At 49.0% G+C, this 21,566-nt stretch overlaps 1 protein-coding gene across 1 annotated transcript in view; it reads left to right on the forward strand.

Moving 5' to 3' along the window:
* LOC144142948 (Na(+)/citrate cotransporter-like) overlaps positions 1-21,040 on the forward strand; it is a 53,476-nt gene extending 32,436 nt beyond the window's left edge. The window contains exons 4-5 of the mRNA XM_077674776.1: positions 15,011-15,148; positions 20,863-21,040. Of these exons, the coding sequence (XP_077530902.1) occupies positions 15,011-15,148; positions 20,863-21,006 (282 nt within the window). The 3' untranslated portion in view covers positions 21,007-21,040. The remainder of the gene's footprint in view (positions 1-15,010; positions 15,149-20,862) is intronic.
* Positions 21,041-21,566: the final 526 nt, after the last annotated feature.

Consider the following 21,566-nt stretch of genomic DNA (forward strand, 5'->3'; position numbering starts at 1 on the left):
CCCGTCGATCGATCGACTCTTCTAATCGCTGCGTCAAGGTCTACAGTTTTCTATGACGTTTTTCGCCGAGTAGAATGACTCTGTCCTTCCATAAGTGTCTTTTTCTTGGCTGGATTTGAGATTCCCGTGCATCAGTCGTCCGCCGTCAAGAGAGCGCTTCCTCCGCCATCGGTGTTTCCACTGCCTAACCTGTCGCTTCTTGCAATTTGTCCACAGTGTTTTGGAAGCCAGAGTCGATTCATGAAGGTAGGAGCAGGAAAGTTTTCTAAACCTAAACAAGGGAAAGTTGCTGCAAACGGAAAACTTCTCTTGCAGGTGTCGGACCTTCGGGGAGGGCGTGCTTTTGCTGCCTTTTGTCTGTGCTTTCCTCCGCGGACGTCTTGGCGCTTCTGTTTTTGTTCTGTTTTGTTCTTCTGTTTTGTTCCGTGTCTGCAGCGCCACAATTTTCGCTTGATGCCTCACTTTTGGCTCGGAATGGCGTCTTCTGGCTCGTTCCTTGTTTTGGCGCTCGTGTCCTTTTGACTCGGTCTGCTTTACAGACGTTGGCTGAAGAAGGTGTCCTGCATCCTTTGAAGCCTGTTCCCGGTAGTACTGGATCATCTGGGGCGTGAAGGGAAAGATGTTCGACTCTTTGTTGCAATGAAGTCCTACCACTTTTGAGGTTCCAGAAGGCGACCAAATTGATTTTTCCGGTGAAGTCAGTACTTCTTCTGAGGCGTTAGATACAACAGGGTCGTTGCTGGCCAATATACATGTAGTCATTGAAGCTTCTCGGAAGATCATCTCATTATTGAGCATCTCGATGGCTTCTTCAGTAGTGGACTCCGCTTCAACGAGGGGATAGTTCATACACTTGGACTCCGCTTCCACGAGGGGATAGTTCACAGTGGAGTCTTGTGGTAGTGGGGCTGTCGTTGTGTGCCACTTTTCCACGGATTGAAGCTGGTGGTTCAAAGTAGCCGTTAAAATGACAGGACTCGAACTATCTCCAAAGGGTACCAGAGGTAATTTCCACGCGTCCAAGTCCTGTAGTGGATGGTCTGTTTGTGAGTATGTGCACTTGCCCTGTGTTTGTGAATGAACGGTCGCCGGGCGTAGCGTCGAAGACCGGCATTCCTGAATCTTGAAACGCAGACTAGCCGTCAAGGTGACAACCTTGTCGCGGTACTTTCCGGCGTCTAACGTCTCACTTTCTAGCAAGTCGTCTGGTGTCTCCTCAAAAATCGCGTCATCCACTTTCTCAATCTGTGCATAAAATGCGCTGATTCGGTCGAGCAGTACACTTACTGCAGATGGTGTCACCTCTAGATTTCCTCTTAAGTGGCCTTCCGCTTCCGCTAGAAGGCCATCCAGTTGCGCCCGTAGTCTGAGGCGTCGTCGAAGTTGCCGCTCCATTCGGTCGCACGCAGCTGGGAACTCGCCAAGATCGCAGGCGCCGCGTCTTTTTCTGGGCTTTCGCGGCTCCGTGCGTCGATGGGCTTGGCGTCGTCTAGAAGTCCCGGGTTTTCGGCACCATGTGTTGGACCTCTGGGTCCTCCAGCTGCGGCGCGATGCTCAGGAAGGGGAGCGACACGTCGTGATAGTATGAGGCTTTTAATGGAACTAGAAGAAGAAGAGCGCGAGCCGGCGCAGCCACGCGAGCATGCGACAGCTCGTGAAAAGCAGCATAAATGATGATGATCAGTGTCGTCTGCAAGCAGCGAGGAAGTCCCAACAGTCACCAACAATCTCTTGTTCGATGTATGTGGACGACGTACAAATATCTTTTAAATCATGTACTATGTCAATATGTGAACGACAGATCCAGCTTGGGGCAAACAAGCTTGCTCGCTGGGCTGATCAAAACGGTTTTAGGATTTATCCTGGAAAGAGTACCTGCGTCGTCTTCTCAAAGAGGCGCGGTATCCAACCCGACCCTGAAATTAAATTGAATGGTGACTTGATTCCTGTAAAAAAGGAACACAAATTTTTAGGCGTCGTATTAGACGAGAAACGAACATTCATCCCTCACATCTGACAACTATAACATAAATGCCTCAAAGCAATAAACATACTTAAGGTCCTTTCACACCACTCCTATGGCGCGGACAAGCAACTCCTCTTACGTGTCTTCGCAAGCTTGGTGGGGTCCGGCTTGGACTACGGGAGCGTGGTTAATGGGTCGGCAACAAAAACAGCGCTGAAAATGCTAGACCCAGTGCTTCACTTGGGGCTTCGCCTCGCGTCGGGCGCTTTCCGTACAAGCCCCGTACAAAGTCTATACGTCGAGTGCGATAAATGGTCCCTAGATCATCAGCGAACATACACAGATCTTCTGTACGCTTTTAAAATTTCGTCAATGACCCAGCATCCTTTCAAACCATTTATTTGTGATACACGTGCACCTATGTCCCAACTTCTTCTTAATCGTCCATCTATCTCTGCTCCGTTCTCACATAGGGAGAGACAGGAAGTGTCAGAATTATCTGTCACCTTTTCAGACATCTACAAATCAACCCTTTCCGACTTTTTACCACCATGGCAGCTTTGCCCCGTGTCGTGCGATTTGTCCTTCGTAGCGATTGATAAAAAAACGAGTACCCACCACTGCAATTCTTCAGCACTTCTTGTTCCCTCAAGATAAATACAAGTGTGCAGAATTTTTCAGTGACGCATCAAAAACAGCCCGTATCGTGTCGTGTGCTGCGCACGGACCTGATTTTAGGGTATCTGACACTTTAAACTGCAAAAGCAGCATTTTTACGGCTGAAGCCTATCGCAAATTTCTGGTTTTAAAGCACATAGTTCATCATAAAATTCCTGAGTCCGTCATCTTCACAGATTCCTTGAGTGTAGTACGTGCATTGTCATCTAAGCAGTTTTGTAAAAACCATGTTATTAACCTAGTTTACAAAACCATTATGTCAGCATATGCATTACGTCTTGAAGTGACCGTATGCTGGGTGCCAAGTCACTCGGGGATAGCCGGAAACGAGACAGCAGATCAAATTGCCGCTGCTGCTGCACTTGCAAACACAGTGGACATAACAACAATACCGTACACTGACCTTAAGTCACACATCAGACAACACCTTCGCAATACATGGCAAGCACACTGGAATGAACAGGCAGACAACAAACTACACGTTACAAAGACACTCTTGGGAGCATACACCACTCACGCACACAACAGGCACAATGAAGTTACCCTGGCTCGATTATGGATAGGCCACACGCATGCAACACACTCATACCTGCTCACGGGATCTCCAAGACCCCTGTGTAGCAGGTGTGTAGACGGCCTATCCGTAATCCATGCGCTACTTCAATGCAAAGCACTCCACACAACATGACAGAAACACTTCGCCGATCTCTACAGACAACACATTCCACTACACCCAGCATTGTTTTTAGCGGATGATCCCATGATTCCTGTACAACGCACCTTTAAGTTTCTTAGTGACATCAAGTTTTTACACCCCATTTCCTATCACGCGTAGTTGTTTTTAAACCCGATTTCATGCCACGCACCATCACAACCTGGCCTTTTACACCAGCCATCTTCATTGTCTTTTATTAAATTCACTTTTGTTTTTGTTGAACGATTTTAGCGTTTATGGTTACATCTTTCATACCTAACCACCGTTTTGGCGCTCTTTGCCTTCGTTTGCCTTGCTCCAGTAAACACCAACCATCATCATCATCAACGAACAGGCTTACGCTTCGGATACCCGCACCTATTCAAGAGATCCCTTCATTGACGGCAGCACCGGTACGTGTCGTAGCCGATCACCTGAAGCTGCCCCCGCGCTCCAGCGTATTCTTGTCTCTGCAGGCAGACGTGACAACTAGCGGAGAGGCTCTGATCGAGGGCAGTGTCCAACTTATTCTAGAAAAGGGGGTCGGTATTGCTCGAGGCATAGCACACCGTCATGAAGAACATGCGGATGTCCTTGTTACGAACTTCCGGAACGAGCCGCAGAATTTGACGAGACCAATGACTGCAGCTTACCTATAGCGAATTGCCGACTCCGTTGACGATCCTTTGCTATCCGAACTTACGACACCATCTGCAGCCCGGAAACCAGGCGTTACTACGTCCATCGATCCGACGTCAATCCGAATCTTTCGTTCTCAGAGTGGAATGAGCTATCCCAACTGCTCGACGAGTTTCGGGACTGTTTCGTGGCAGAAACCGGTCTTGGCAGGACCAGTGTAGCCAAGCACAGAATTATTACTGACAATATAACACACCCCGTCCGTCAACCACCCTATCGCGTTTCTCTAAATGAGAGGGACATTATCCAGGAGCAGGTTTGCAACATGCTCAAGGACGACGTTATTCAACGGTCGACAAGCCCCTGGGCCGCGCCGGTTGTGCTTGTAAAACAGAAAGACGGAACATTGCGGTTTTGTGTGGATATCGGCGATTGAACAAAGTGACTAAGAAGGACGTATACGCCCTTCCACGCTTTGATGACACGCTTGATCGACTCCGACATGCTCGTTACTTCTCTACTGACTTAAAGAGTGGCTATTGGCAAATCGAGGTTGGTGAGCGGGACAGGGAGAAGACTGCATTTATTACACCAGACGGCCTGTATGAATTCAAAGTGATGACGTTTGGGCTGTGTACAGCACCGGAAATATTTCAACGCGTCATGGACACGGTTCTCGCAGGCATGAAATGGCAGACCTGTCTTGACGACGTCGCTATTTTTGTTGCACTTTCAAGGAGCACTTACACCGGCTGAGAGCCGTTCTTGAAGCCCTGAAAAACGCCAGCTTGACACTTGTCACAACCTCAAGCGTACGACGTCAAATAGTTTTTTTTTCATATTATTGTACAGCGCCTAATTCTTGTTACAGTCGTCCGATTCATTCAGTTTCGGTTCCATTCGCACCGAGAAAACACTGGAACTCTCTCGAACGAAGCAGCGGTAACGCCGACCACTCGCTGGCTCGCCGGCAAGAAAATAATAAAAATTACACCATCCTCCCGTAGGGGAACCCTGAGTAGTCTGCAAAGCAGGAATATGGTCGATTCAAGTGCCCATTCGTTTTCAGTTCGTCGTTTCCGTGAGTTGAGGTACGTGACTACTGTTATATTTACTGTTTGGTTTCCATGGTACCTACCACACTTTTCACTTACCGAACTACGAAATGGGAAATCGCGTTAACCCCATGGCTGTTTCGCATACTACTTAGGGTTCCCGTACGGGAAGATGGTGTAATTTTATTGGAGGGGGGGGGGGTGTTTGAGTGGAGAGGCATTAAAGAGAGAGAGAGAGAGAGAGACGTTGTACGTGGTATGAGTTTGTCTTTATTTAATCATTATCATCATCATGTTCAACGTAGGTGACGTCGAGCTGTGGTTGGAGTTCCGCTTTGATTATGACCGCCTTATGGTCTGTGGAACGTAAAGTCAAGGGCTGTTGAAGTAGATGAACCCTAAAGTTGCTGAAGATGAGGTCGATGCACGTTCCCCGGATGGTTGTGGGCTGATTGTAATCACGTAGCGCCGAGACTCGCCAACGCACGCCGCTGCCGACGACTATGAAACGTCGAAGGCGCTTGAAGCGTGCTCGTCTCGTGCCGGCCCAGGAAGACACCGGCAACACTGTCGCTCCAGGAGCCCTTAAAGGGGAAGCGTGCTCGTCTCATGCCGGCCCTGGAAGACACCGGCAATACTGCCGCTCCAGGAGCCATGCGCGCGCGGGGGGGGGGGGGGGGGTGGACGGCGCAACAATGACAAGGGACGGACATAGCCCCAACCATGACATGCTTCGCATCTAATAAAAGGTCCCCCGCTCAGCTTTCACCGAAGCTACGAGTTCTTTCGAGGGGCGAGCGCAGCTTTGCCAGTGCTAAGGCGCGCCGATGATTCCAGAAGGGAGAAAGGGGGACGTTGTGCGCCTACGGCGGCGGGCGCGTTTTGTGTTGTGCCCTCTTTCTCTCCGCGCCGGCGTAGTTATAAAAAGAGGATACGCGCCGAAGCAAATTATCTACGTTTGGACGTCGTGTTGTGACGACGGCTTCTGCCAGTTTGTGCACCACACCATCGGTGACCCGCGCCCTAGAGGACTCTAACGTAATCCCGGGCCTCGAATCACCCTGATCGTCTCGGACGGCCTGGCCTAAGACGAAACCACGCTTCACAGGTATATAGCTGAATCGCCTCCGACAGCGGTGTATCGTCCGGCCCGGTCGGTGAATATTGTGGGACTCTGTCTCTCATATGCATCGAACTGTCTTTCTTTCAAATAATTTATCTACCTCGTAATATTCCTGGTCAAAGCCCCCATGTTGTGCATTTTGTATTTGAACTGTTTCCCGCATTTGTATTGATTCTAATTACCTTTCGTTTACGTTCATGTCCTCGTACTTGTACATTGTTTCGCCTGTCCAAATATAAGTCGTTGCGTTGTTTTCGTTCAAGGCTCTGGCTGATTCTTGCCGCTCTGGTCGGCGAAAGCCGCACATGGCATGAAGGAGAAAGGTTCGCTTGTATCAAGCTCTGCATTTTTCGACCGGATGCACAGCCCTTCGCTTTGTGCACCCCACAGAGGATTCCAATTCCATTACTGCCAGTGGTTAAAACTCAACTCGACGAGATGGAGAGTCAAGGCATCATCCGCAAGGTACGCAAACCAACGCCGTGGTGCGTCGGTCTAGTTGTTGTGCCAAAGTCGACAGGTGGCTACAGGATTTGTGTAGACCTCACCAAGCTAAACCAGTATGTCGAACGGGAACGCTACGTTCTTCTTACTGTGGACTCTTGTTAGGTCAGCTGAAGGAAGCACGCGTATTCTCCAAGTTAGACGCCACATCGGGATTCCATCAGGTGAAGCTTTGCCCTGAAAGTGAAGAGCTGACTACCTTCATCACACCCTTCGGTCGGTATTGCTATCGTCGCCTTCCTTTCGGTATCGCTTCCGCTCCGGAATTCTACCAGCGCCTGATGTCTCAAATCCTGGACGGTCTTCCAGGAGTTGTCAACATGATCGACGACACTTTGGTATTCGGGAAAGACCGTCAGGAACACGACAAAAGACTTGAAGCCACCACGAAAGGCCTAGACGAGGCCGGGGTCACGCTCAACAGGGACAAATGTGAGTTCGGAGTCAAGTCTCTCCGTTTTCTCGGGGTTGTCGTCAACGAGAACGGAGTGTCACCAGACCCAGACAAAGTCAAGGCAATCCAAAGTCTTCCGCCATCAACGGATACCAGCGGAGTACGCAGGCTACTCGGTATGGTCAATCACGTTGGACGCTTCCTTCCGCGCCTCGCAAGCGTGACTGCGCCCATCCGAGCTTTGCTTAACAAAAACAGTCCCTGGATCTGGGGTGTGCATCAAGATGCCGCATTTAAGAAGGTCAAGGAGATGCCCAGCTCAAACTGTTGCATAGCTCTATATGACCCGCCGTTTCCAACCGTGGACTCGGCTGGTGCAAGTTCGTATGGTATCGGCACCGTACTTCTCCAAAGTCAACCCTGCGGTGCTCGACGCGCTGTCGCCTTCGCTTCGAGATCTTCGACTCCAACAGAAGCCCGCTACAGACAGACAGAGAAGGAGACACTGGCGATAGCATGGGCTATAACGCTGTTCGACCTAGTACCTGCGTGGTCTCTTCTTCACGGTGGAGTCTGACCATCAACCCCTTGTAGCTCTTCTCAGACATAAAGACCTCTATCAGCTGCCACCAAGGATTCAGCGCATGTGCATAAAGTTGATGCGACACCAATTTCAAGTCAAGTATGTGCCGGGGAAGCTGCTGGCAACTGCAGACACGCTGTGCAGAGCTCCCTGCGATACCGCTACCCCCAAATTAGTACATGCTGTTGAACTCTTTGTTGGGGTTGTCTACAAAGGCTTCTCAGCACCAGTAGCAAGCCGCCTTGAAGATATTCGACAAACCCAGCTCCACGATGAGGAATGCCTCGCAGTCAGTGATTTTATAGAAAATGGCTGGCCAGACAAGTGCAAGGTTCCAGTTCACCTCATGCAATTTTGGAAGGAAAGGGCAAGAATGAGCACTTTCAATGGAATTATACTCTTGGACCACCGCCTAGTTATCCCTCAGGCTTTGCGAGCCCATTTCCTGGCCCTCCTTCATGACGGACATCAAGGACTTCGCCGGTGCAAGGAACGAGCAAGAGAAAGTGTCTGGTGGCCTGGGTGCAACATGCACATTGAACACATGGTTACAAGCTGAGAACAGTCCGAAACCAACAGAGTGGTGAACCCCTAACCACTCATACCTACAGCGACACCGGATCGTCCGTGGCAACATCTTGCGATCGACCTATTCCACTGCAAAGGCCGTGAGCACGTTGTCGTTGTAGATTACTATTCACGGTTTCTCGAAGTAGTGTACCTCACTTCCACGACTAACGTAGCAGTAATAGACGCGGTAAAGAGTTGCTTTGCGCGGCACGGGATCACTGATGTCGTTCGGACGGACAATGTACCCCAATTTTCATCAAACGAGTTTGCCAAGTTGGCTCAAACGTACGGTTTTCGCCATGAAACCAGCAGCGCGCGGTACCCGTAAAGCAATGACGAGGGGGAACGCATGGTACGGACGGTAAAGAACCTTCTGGAAAAAAGCGATGACCCGTCCCTGGCACTCCTGTCCTATCGTGATACACCGGGCCCATCCGGATTTTCCCCAGCCCAGCTTCTGATGGGACGCAATCTTGAGACGCGACTTCCGAGTTTTCCAGAACGCCTGAGTCCACATACCCCAAGTCATCAGGAGTACAAGGATATGGATGCTGCCTATAAAGCCCAGCAAGTCAAGGCGTTCAACTCTCGACACCGCGCTAGTCCGTTGCCGCCTTTAACAGCAGGTGACCGTGTGTGGGTGAAGGACCTAAACTGCCCGGCGACACTCCTCAGCCCAGCTCAAAGGCCTCGCTCATTCGTGGTCGAAACACCAAGGGGCGTCGTTCGAAGAAACCGCCGCCACTTGGTACGGTTCCAGCCCAACGCGACGCAGGACTCCGCATCACAGGAGGGAGAAGAGTGGACGGGACACGAAGAGGAGGAGAGTACGGGAAGATCGCCAACTTCGCCAACTTCTGGGACAGTTTCTGTTCCTGATTCGGCGCGGTCTCCAGGCAGCTATCGCACGAGATCTGGCCGAGTGGTCCGGCACCCGCAAAGACTGAACTTATAGCGTTCGAGTGTACCCCTTTGTTATAGTCTAAGAGGACAGATGTAGGGGCCGCTGGCCACTCTGACACGTGTGAGCGAGCGCGCGAGAGCGCCTGACGTGGAGGGCGTGCTCCGAGCCTGTCGGGAATAAAGAGTTCCATTCTTGCTGCTGAACGGGTCGGTCGTCTCTCTCGTGGGCTCCGAACACCTGCCACTGACGCGGATGAATTGAAAAGCCTCTGCCGCCAAGCTGTGCGCCACCTGAGAACGGTCCACTGAACGACTGAATCCACTCCTCTCTCTCTCTCCATCTCTCTACACCCTTTTCATCCCCCTCCCTCCTTTTCTTGCACTGTAAAAGTCGGTGTGCTGGGCCTTCGGTATGGGCCTTTGACCTTTCCAGTACACCCCAGCCCTCCTGGGTTGAAATAAAGTATTGTTATTGTTATTGTTAAGGGGGACGTGAACAGTAAAAGTTTCCAATTGCGAGGAGATATTTCATGTTCTATTGCTTTTAAACTCTGCGCTGTGTAAAAAACTGTTTCGGCTAATTGCTTAAGTGAATATGCTTAGTCGTACCCGCCATAATACAGTGTTCCATTTTTTATTCGCAACGGTGCATATCCCGGCAGAGCACATTCTCGGGTGGTGTCTAGAGATACTTTGTGTTATGTGACCATTAGCTTAAAAAAAGATGGGGCGGGGCATTGAAACTATTTTTTAAGCTAACAAGCCTAAAAAACTGTTTATGGAGCACATCTACGAGGGAGTGGTTCTTGTACAGCTTGACATTATCCTCTCCCGAGAGTACGTAATACCTTGTGCAGGAACTGGAGCCAAAAACACCTATGTGGACGTGAATGTGTTTGTTGGTGTTTGTGAATATTACAGCACAACTAGAAGCCGTATGTATCATGGATGGTTTCAAGAACGAAATTACTCTGATGAACGTACTTCTGCTTTGGTTTCAATGGGCAGCGTGTGAGCATTGATGCTTCGCTGTTGACATTTTCGTTACACAAAAGAGGCTGTGTTCAGGCACTGTAGCAAGTCTTCATGAGAAAACACGGGAAAGAAACTAGACAAAAAAGCTACTAACACGTGGATACTGTGTTCATCACAGCACCTTTCCTTGTACTTCAGTACTGTTATTGTCGCTGTATTTCTCCTCAAAATATAAACCAACTCTCCCAGGTTCACACCTTCAGCCAGAAAGCAAACATGGTGTTTGTCAATTACAAGTGATTCTACAAAACTTCCGTGGCTGTGCAAAAAGTCAGTGAGTAGATCTACTTTCTCTGCACAGTCTGGGGTGTGAAGTTCTTTTTCCAAAGAAAACACCATGGTTTTTTGGCACAATACACAGAAAAAATGCCAAACAAGCCAGTGATACCTTCTAGCCCTACACTACAGTCCTACAGGATAGCCAAACCACCAAGTGACCTTTTTGCTTGAGTGCAAAGCTTGGCAGAGAAGCCAAGAAAATGATTCCTTTTTTTGCTGACGCCATAGCTCTGCTGGAAAGCCAAGGCACGTGGCTTCTGTCACTGGTTTGCTGTAAGACAGGCATGTGAATTTATTGCAGTAAGGCATTTGTTGTGTAGATGTCCTTCACACCAAGGTAAATGAACCAGCTGGTTGGGTAACAACGCCTGAGGTTACAACAAATTTTCTTATGTAAAATGTTAGAATACTGTTTGTTATGAATAGCAATTAACGTTTTAATGAGGTTTTGACAGTAGTTGCGTGGCCTGTTGGAAATTATGAGCCAAAACTAAACAAAAGGAATGTTTCATACAGCTGCAATCGTGTGAAAAAAAGAATGGTTTGGGCCCTAAATTCAGCAGGCATGCTCTAGCTGGCAATGTGTTTGTAGAGCACAACATTAATAAAAGCATGGGAAAAAAGGTTGGGCTTAGTTGAGTTACCAACAAAGTATTGGTAGACAGTTAGAATGCTTACAAAAATTTAGAAATACTTTGGATACCCTGAAACAATAGGGGGAACTTTACTTGTCCTGGCTTTACGTTTATTAGTACTGAGCTTAATGTACCCAACATAACACCACTGAAAAATGTTACGCCTTCATGGACACAGCAGTGTTTAAGGTATACCACTGTTTTATTTGAACACAGGTAAATAAGAGAATATTGCATAAGCAGTCTATTTATACGTAAATTAGAAAAAAGCATAGGGTTTTTTAAAGTGAAGCTCAGAAGCATGCTAAATGAAAGGGCGAATGGCGTGTTGATACGGTTAGTAATCACAAATTTCAACCACCTTGCCGGAAACAAACCCCTTCTATGGAGGGAGTGTGTGTAGGTAATCACAAGATTTTTTTAGAGAAAAGTTTGTGAATGCACTGTACACGTATGTCAGAAGGTATTCTGACAACCCAGCCGAGGACTGTGAGTTGTCAGCGCTCTTTTCGGCTGTTTTGATGATCAAGGGCTGTTTGTTCAGGAACCACCCCTTCTTTTCCCTTTGGCTACCACCTTTCTTAGTCACTGCATTCATGTGCTTGCAGAGGGACCTAGCAATAATGAGGACCACCTATAGGCAGGCTGGCACAATTTGTGGAAAGGCTAAACAGTGTTTTCCAGATACCCAACTGTGAGCTTTCACTTTTTTGCAAAAAAAAAGAAACATCTAGATAGGCCTTTGAGAACTGTCTGAAATCCCAAAAATGAGTATTTTGCGCCCAAACTGTCCAGGTAGACCTAACTAGTCGATCCACACTTTGAATGCCTCGCATAAAAATCAATCAATAAAAACCTACGCTCTTAATACTTGCTAGAGGCTCACTGCATTGGCTTATTGCATGGCATTGTGTGGGTGGGCTTCTGGTTTCCACCGATGAAGCCTGTTGGTTGTGTTAAGAGTGTCCAGTCCTGCTGTCAAACTTTTTTTTGAGACTTGCACTGCCCTGGAGTGTACCACAAGGATTCCTTGGAATTTATGTTGGCCATGAGAAATCCTAGTAAATCGTTACAAGCTGGCTGGCAAGTGGGCATTTGTTTAGCGACAACTGTTTCGGGGCACTGTAGGCAGGCTGTGAAAGAGGCCACGAAGAAAAAAATTCCCCCGCATCCACCACGCAGTTATCAAGCCGCTATAACGCCGCTGACGACGTAGTTTGAATGCGTTAAAGATATAAGGCGCGTCACTAACACTGATATCAGCGTCGCCTCCGTGGCTTGGTCGGTAGAGCGTCGCGCTGCGGCCGCAAAGTCCTCGGATCGAAACCTGGCGCCGGATGCTGTTTCTTTTTTAAATATAGAGGAGCACTGCGGACGCCGCCGCCGCCGCCGCCGCCGCCGGCGGTGGATGGTTTGGGGTCGCTTATAAAGTGCATTCGCACTTAAAATACAAGGTTCGTTCATTAAAAAAACTTCTTTGCCCTAATAACAAATGACATCAATTTTATTGCAACCTTCAAACAAATAAGATATTACAGAAAATGTGTGAAGCAGTGGAAGCTCCATAGACACTTTCCAGCTATTTTTCTATGACATTACAGAATCTTGTTTGTGCGATTGACAGCGACTGACCTAATCTACCGCAAAAAAAAAAGCATAACTGGGCGATTGCAGTGAGGACTCCATTCCGTTTGATCATATCGCTTGAGTCATAACGTACAGTTAACTCACAGATAACTGCATCTACAGTGCGCGTCCATGTAACGTCACTCGAGCCCATATCACATCAATGCAGTTTGAAATAGGGTGTTTTTTACCATTTCTTTTGGTTAAACTCGCCCCATGACAGCCTTGACCTTTGCCTATCATGCATTTGCAGCTTGCTCACTGCTTATACACATGGACACAACAATCCGCTGATGCTTTCACGTTCCAGGCACATCTTAATGTTGAATTCCAATGGCAGATCCGGAGCACTTTCGGAGCAACTTTTCTGCTCTGTGTGGAGCGGACGCGTTCCAATGGCAGATCGGGAGCAACCAAATCCTGTTCCAATGGTAGATCGGGAGCGCCGTCGCAGCCGAGATCACTCCGCGGAGCAAGAAAACTTGCTCCGCCGAAATCGGCGGAGTCGGCCGGAACTCACTAGGGCGCTTACTTTTGCCGCGTGACGTCGCCAACGTCGCCGCCGTCTGCGCTTCCGGCCAGTGCTCGCCTCCTCTGCCTCCTCCAGGCCGTCCAGGCGCGCAGCGAGAGGCACGCCGCCAACGCCGCGGCGATCGGTCGGATCGCCGGACGTCCACGTCCGGTCAGAGTAGGCTTAGCATCGCGGCAGATATCTGATCGCCGCTTTTAAAATAAGCCCTGACAACAATCCCAGCACAGTTTTTCATCACACTAACATCTACTTTCTCGCATGTGGAACTCCTTTTTAGCGGTGTGATTGATTCGGAAGAGCAGCGACAAGCGGTTGCTACCGTGGTCAGCGCCGGTTCGAGCAGCTGAGTGTTCCGAGCTGGCAGGCGCGGACTGTTTCCGAAGGAAGAAAACGCTTCACGATTGCCTGCTTTATCCATTTCTTGCGAACTACGCGCGGAATCTACAAATTCAGCTCAGCGATCGTCGTAGTTGATCGGGTGAGTCGAGGAACGAGCCGCAGGTTTCGCTTCAGCCATGATCACCCGCAACGTAACGTTGGATCACCCGCAGTCTGCGCGACGCAGAGGATTCTGGGGATTTCCTGTTCCGGTCACGGTTCGGCACTTTGCTCCGGCGGGAGCGGCTGCGTTCCAAAGGCAGCTTCGGAGTGCCCGCTCTTCGCAGAGTCGGCGCGCTCCGCGGTGGAGCACGGTGACCGCTCCGGATCTGCCATTGGAATTCAACATAAGATTCTCTTTGACGTTGTCTATTGAGCCTGCGTAGAACCCATGGGATTTCACATGCTGGAGTGCATGTATGTTTATTAGACACGATGGTCGGCCAAGTGTATACCCTCGCAACGTTCTCGCACTTTCTGATAGTGCTTCTAACTTTATCAACTCTGCTTTATCTACGTTGTCGATCCGAGAAAATCAGGGCTTTCGGATACGCTACAGGCACTGTAACCATACCGCCATACATAGAGTTTCTTACAATATACTCAGAAACTCTATGCCGCCATACAAGCGATGCGGCGTCAGCGCCGGCGTCTCCCGCAAGAACGAACAAAAAATGCTTTGTTTAGACAACTTCTAGCAAATGAAAAGCTTTTTTATATTTTGTTAAAATGTAAAAAACTGCTTTTTGTATTACACTACGTAATATAATAACAATTGTTGTTAATTGACATCCCTATGAGGTATTTATGACGTCACGCGGGGCAGGAGCCACCGCGAGGGGGCTCAATCTCGTGCCCTGCGCGGGGTCCCACACGCTGCCTTTCAATATCGCACGCCTCGGACCGAGTCAGCCGAGTCGAGACTAGCTGGGTTTGTTATTCCGGCAAGGGGCTACATGTGAAAATACGAAACGGGAAGGGCGTTTTGTACCGGGTTGAAGCGACAGGGAACAAACGAGAAGGTTCAAATGGGAACGGCTTCAAATGGCAACAGTCGAATTGGGAACGGGCGAAAAGGGAAGGTCGTTTAGCGCCAGGTTGAAACGGGAGGGAACCAGCGGGAAGGATGAAATAGGAATAGGCTCAAACGGGATGATGATGTGATGAAGTTCTTTTTTTTTTTACTGCTTACTTGACTTGTTGATATCTGTATATGACATGACTAATTATTGTATAACTTTTGTTCGTTATTTTTGTGTGATTTCCTCCACAAGCCCCCCTCACTTGATGCCCTGCTGGGCTAATAATAAATGAAGGGGCAGTGACGTTGTCCTGGAAAACACGCGTTATCTTGCTCTCTCTGTCATGAATTCGCGTCACGTCAAGGTGTTTTCTTTTCTGCGGGGCGCGTCGCAGGTGCGAGAGCAGAAGGTGAATCCTCTCAAGCTCATGCTCCCGGTATCTCGCCTGGCGTCCGCCCCTTTCTCCATTTCAACATCGTCGCAGAACAACGCGCTTCTCCGGGAGTACGGAGGAATGTCCGCCGTCGACATGGCACGTAGTCTACTTCCTCTTCAAGAACGTTCAACAGCTGTGCGAAGTTTGGGACTCGACACATAACCCTTGAAGCGGAACTGTTTGAGCATAGTCCCTGATAGGGCTATACCGGTGTATACCTCCCTAAAAACATGATTGCAAAAAAAAAGTTACGAATGGACCTTACAGAAAGGCCAGTCTTTAGCGGAACATTTGTTCATTTCGTTGCAGGGGCAAATCAGTCTAACGACAGTGCTACGTGTCTGTGTCAGTGGCTGTGGCAGTGCGAACCGCCCGTATTGTCACCTGTCCGTGGTGCCAAGAAAAGACCCCGAGTCTAGAGGAAGCCAGTGCTGATGCTCCGCCGCTCCCACGCTCCTAACCAGTCACGGTGCAAGGCGCCTGAGCTCCCCATGTCCGCCGTGCCAATGCCTAGAGAGAGAGAGAGAGGTAGGGAGGAGCAGGAGGAAGAGGAAACTTTTGTTTTGAGCAAAAATGATCGAGGAGTGGGATGGAGGTCAGTCTCCTCAGTTCAGGAGGCCTGGGCCGAATCTAGGGCTCGTTGCACGAGGGTTTGTCGTCGCTCCGCTGCCGAGCTCACCAGCGCAGATCCCCTCTGCTCAGGGAAGGTGATGGGATTGGGGCGGGGCGGAAGGCATGAGTAGACCAGGTAGTATACTGAGGGGAACGTCATAGTGTGGTGTGGGGAAGATGGTGTAGTTAATCGGGCAAGAATTGAAGTTCTAAGGTGAGAGGGGCATCGAGGCCGCAGTTAGCTGGGTCGTGTAATGTAATGATTTGAATTGGCTGGGCGGTTCGTGGGTTCGCCGCGGCGTTTCATGCAATAAGAAGTACAGAGGAATCTGGCGCTGCGATCGTCCGCCGCAATGGTTAGGTAGTTCTGAATTCGGATTGGCACTCGATGGCTTGTGGAAGTTATTATGTATTTAATCGTGCAGCCAGTTGCATTTTCGTTTTTGACTTGCATGAACGCATTTGCCTATGTTAAAAGAAGCCTTCAAAAATACGTTTCTTCTTGAACTGAATGCCGCACGCGCACTGACGCCGCCCTCAGTGGAAATGTTTTGTGACCTGAGTTGCGAATCGGGTGGGTTATCAATTCATTGCCGGCACAGCAAGCACGCAAACACAAGTGACAGCGCTGTATGCGGCGAAGTTGCCTGCGAATTAGGAGTTGCGGCGCTGCTCATTCGACAGACCAATGCATTTTCGAAGCTGGCGACGGTTGCTACCTGCTTGGAACAGTCACACTTTCTGTGCGAACGCCGGCTCCTACGGCGTAAACCGGCAGCACCGGCGGCTGATGGGAACACAACTTGATGAATGTCAGTAATTCAGGCTAGCATAACTTTTCCAAATGTAATCGGTTTCTGTTTTAGGAGCACAAAACTTTTTATAATATTGAAAACTGCAAGCGCAGATATTTTTGAAGTCCCCGTCGCACTGTAGTTGGCAGCAAATGGCAAACCTACTCCGCAAACCTCCTCGACTCCGCATCTGCTTTTTTTATTTAAACGCGCCGTTTTACTTCGTACAAAACCAGTTTCTGGTCACTAGCTTTCTTGTTCGCCATGTGATTTTTAAACAGCGAACCGGGCAATAAAAAACTAAAAAAACACAATTTGCCCAGCCATAGGCCCGTTTCGACCTACGAAATCCGGTTCCTGAACTACCCATCACTCCCATCGAAGCATAGAATTAATAAGCGTAAGCGCCGCCCTGGAGTTCGCGATGACACTAGCGCGTTTCCCCTCTAGTTATTATTGAATGAAACTCTATGGTTCGCCCGTGGCCTCCGCGATCGGCTGCCGGCGGCGCGCCGTTGCGACGGCGCGCCGCCGGCAGCCGATCGCGGAGGCCACGGTTTGCCGAAGAGATGATGGCGGATTGGACGTAGGAGCTGTCGTGGACACAGATCGTAAGTGTCGTGTATCGGGAAACACACAGCTGAAAACGAAGCAACGATCCGCCTTTAATGAAATTGAAGCTTCCAGTAGGTCTCATTGTCTCAACAATAAAAAAGCAAAGAAAAAAATTACACCATCTTTCCGAATGGAACTATGTGGTGATGCAAAACGTGCCGAAGCGGCTTCGCTTTCTCGAAGTGTGGGATCAGCTGCTCAACGCTGAGGTTTCGAAGCGGCTTCACTTTCTCGAAGTTTGGCATCCGCTGCTCGACGTCGACGTTTCGAAGCGGCGTCGCGTTGCCGAAAGTCATCTGGACCCGCTGCTCGGCGTCGACGTTTGCGTTCTGCATCTCGAGCTCTCCTCTGCGCAGCCTTGTCTTCAGAGGTGCTCGCGGTTCTGTGAGTGACCTGGCTGGCGCTAGTTGAAGGTCTGACAGAATTGTTGGCGTCCATTCAGTTCATCGGACAAGCAGCCCCTGAGGGAGCGGCGCGAGGAGAGGAGGAGAGGAGGAGCAGCGCGCGCGCCATCGCACAGCTGGTGGGGAGAGGGGGAGAGGAGGAGCAGCGCGCGCGCTTTCGCACAGCTGGCGTAGAGAGAGGGAGAGGAGGAGAGCGGCGTTATCGCATAGCTGGTGGGGAAAGGGGGAAAGGTGCCGACGGACGCCGACGGACCTAGCCCCGAGCAAGAGATGCTTTGCATCTAAAATTTGGGTGGCGATTACGACACTCCCTAATACGATATTTGGGCTCAGCAGCAGTGTGCTGAGCCAGCACTCACTCGTGGGTTCTTTTGACGGCAGTGATGATGAGCCTCTGCGTCGGCGGCGCGAAGTGCGTCGCAGGAAGGGACCGCGAACCGCGTCCTAAGCGAACATAGTCACACACACGCCCCCCTCACGTCTTCGCCAAGCGTTGCGCTGTCGAGCTTCTCGTGCGGGCACAGCATACTGCCCCTTCCCCACCCCCACCGCACACTTTCGGAGAGCGTGGCTCGCACCGCCACGGCGAACAGCCCTCCCCTCCCGATTTCGCGACACTCTCCTCCTTGGCTTTCTTGCACTCGTCGGTCTTCCCATCGTTCGTTTCTTTCATTTCTCGGTCTTCCCATCGTTCGCTCGGTCACGACGGAATCAAACGCGGCTGAGCCAAGGGACGGCCGCCAACGGGCTCCGCCCTAAAAAAGAAGCGCCTCAGAAAGAAGCGCCATCAGTTTCTTGTGAGCAAGTACTTCACGAGTGCGTTCGTAGTGAGTTCTCTTCCCCCTCACTCCGCCTCAGGAATTTTCCTCAGCCAGACTTCACGCTCCCTTCCCGTTTAAGAAGATAGTATGTTTGGCCGTGTTCCAGAAAGCCGCCCCTGTTGCAAGACGCTTCTAGTAAGCGATGTTGGTGACAGGCACACTCTCAAGACATGCGGACGTCGGATCGCGAGCATCGGCTGATTCGCTGGCCAAGCCAGGCTGTTGCGACAGTCAGCACCATGGCCAATTTCATTTAAAGAGGGCAATGAGGGCCGTATCAAGCAAAGAATTATGCTAACGAAGCGAGTGCGCTACCACCCACTCCCCCCACCTCCTTCTTGTTTTGACCTTTGCTTTTTATGGGGCGCCGCGAAGGGACTATAGTCTGCCGGCGGTGGTGCATCAACCTGCAACAATCGTCTGCTTTTCATTGAACCATGACGTGTGACTGTCTTTGGTTCTCGTAATTTTTGGCAGCGCAAAGCCGCCAGCAACACAAGCAAATGATGTTTATGTGTTTGCGGGAAAAAAAACTGCCTATATTTGTGCTGAAATGCAGTTGCGAACAATAAAGTTTAATGTCGATGGTGTGTGACAAACTTCGAGTATGAGCTCGCCTGCTGCCCTAAGCACGACTTCACGCTCCCGGAACACGGCGGCAAAATTAACAAAGCGTGTTAGCCAGCAGTCTTTGAAACCTTGCAGCACAAGAAATGCCGCGATAATAGTTTATTACCTATTTTCGGAGAAAAACAAAAGTATCTAATCTGCAAGCTGCAAAATAATTGAGGTCCAAAATATTGATTAGTGTAAAACTCAGTAAAGCATGTTGTAGGGCTTTCACAAGCCACACAACGGTGCGGAAGGTGGGATCCCGTTTTATTACGCATATTCAGCTGGACCGTTTGAGCGCATATTCAACGACCGTTCAAGGGAACACCAGCTGAGCATGCGTAATAAAACGGGATCCCACCTTCCGCACCATTGTGTGGCTTGTGAAAGCAAGCCACGCTAGCCAGTTTTGACTCAGACGAAGGTGCTTAGCAAACGCAGGGAACAGGTGGCAAGGGAATTAATCGAAGCCTTCTTCATTCGAAAGCATGGTGAACAGTTGGTGAGTGCACCATCCATATCTTTGTATGGAAATGAGTGTGAATTTTTAAATCGTTATATCATGTGATAAAGGTGGTGACATGTGTGGGCATGTGCTGGCGTGGGTATATTAACCTGCTCATTTTTTCAAAAAACTAGTTGTGAGTCTGCGCCCGTCCTGCCTCTTCTTTTTCTTGTCCAGTCCGAATGTGCAATTTTAAGTATGAATTTGATAGTTGTCGCATCGCTTGATTCGAACTGCTGATATCGAAGCATTTCAGGTGTTAATCACAGTAACGCAGTTTATCTAACGCAATAAACCATTCATCGAGTAAAGTTTTGTCTTGAAACAGCGCCAAATCGGCGAGCGCAATGCACCAGTTCAGCTCTAAGTTGACTGACGCTCAGCAGTACCAGCCAACTAACATTTTTGACACCTTACATAACCTAAATAATACTGCCACTGTAAATAGGGTCAACGCACTGGCTCAAGTGGGACTCGCTTCTCAAGTATTAATAATTAATAACAAAATTCTTTATCCATGGGAGTATTGCACGTGAGCCAGCTTAATTTAAACAACAGTCGTGTAGCTCCGCTTCATACGAAAACAGCATTCATGAAGAAAATTATGGCAGCCCACACCGGCCGAGGGCTGCCCACTAAACGCAGATATTGATTAAAGTGTCTCCAACCGGTTTGCCTGGTATTCGGAATAACAAGCAAAAAAAGGCGAGCAAGGGAAGCATTCGAGGGCGTACATGTGCGACAAAAAATTCGTATACCCCATTTAACTCAAGTAAATTCAGCCTTAGCAAATATTATATGAACAGATGCAAAAGAGTTTGTATTTGTTTAAACATAAAAACATTGACCCCCCCTCCTTCCTTTATACAGGTGCTCATGCATAGGTGCAGTAGGTGTGAAACCATTCTTTTCCTAAGTTTGAAGTTGGGACCATTTGTTCCGGGACCATTAGTTCTGGAAACATTTATTCTGCGACCGGGTTCCGGAGTATCGATCCGTACTTGCGTGGTCAAAACACGCTAATTAGCCTAACCGCAAACCTGCAAATGGAAGCTTCTTGGATGTGAACAATCGGTTTTGACGTCTCTGTCAGAAAATAAAATGTGGAGAATATCCATAGTCTTCAGACTATTTCGTTTTTAATCGACGCCTTTGGCTTCAACATGTGCGGAACTAATGCAGACACCTTCAAGAGACGCGAAATGAAAATACGCTGGGGAGGGATTACACAGGGCGCATTTCTTTACAATTAAATTTCACTAGAACGTACGGGCCTGTATATTATGTACTTTTCCCCCTGTCTCGTTTTATTTGCGCTCGTCTACAAAAAATGGTCATCCACACTCGCCCAGCTGCCGTTACAGCAACGATATTGTTCTGTTTATACGTAACTCTCGCCATGCAACGAGCAAAAAGAAAACATGGTGACAGTTCTTTCTTCTTCCAGATCAGCTTCGGTGGCCAACTGCACATCGTCTTCACCCTTTTAGAGCTCGCCAGCATACAAACTGTTGGCAAAGCCATGTTTGAATTGGACTCCTTTCCCTACTGGGCGCTGTCCAATGCAACAGGGACTACTGAACGTGCTTGACTGATGGTGAACGCGTGTGAAACTTGTACATTAATTTAACAATAATAAAGATTTCCTCGCATCTGTTCAGCCTGAACCTGCAATATAAAAAAGTATATTTTCTTCTTGGCACAAAAAGATGAGCGCTCTAATTTATAACCTTGCTGGAAGTGGGCGAGTTGTTTCATATCAACAGCACACTTCCGCTTGAACAGGACCCCAGCAAACCACTAACATCTCTGCGACGTCCCAAAAAGATCCGAACGTCTATGTCCCAGCAGTATCTCTATTAGACATCCGTACAACGTGCAATATTTATTGAAAATTTTTGGATGTTGAGATAACGTTGCTGGTACCGTTATGTCGGACGTTCTTTCAACTTTGCTAAAGACGTACTCTCGATGTTGCTGCTGCTTCATTCGGGGACGGTATTTAGACATATTTTGCTGACGTTGTTTAGATGTTGCTGGCATGTCCGTTTTTTACTTCGAACATGTCTATCGCATATACATTTATTTTATCTATATCTGCTATACTTTATTTTCAAAATCTGCGCAGGCGTACTGTATTGAAGTTACTCG

Source organism: Haemaphysalis longicornis, unplaced genomic scaffold, assembly GCF_048455015.1.
Source record: "Haemaphysalis longicornis isolate Haplotype H1 unplaced genomic scaffold, Haemaphysalis longicornis Haplotype H1 scaffold_6, whole genome shotgun sequence".
NCBI classification, from domain to species: domain Eukaryota; kingdom Metazoa; phylum Arthropoda; class Arachnida; order Ixodida; family Ixodidae; genus Haemaphysalis; species Haemaphysalis longicornis.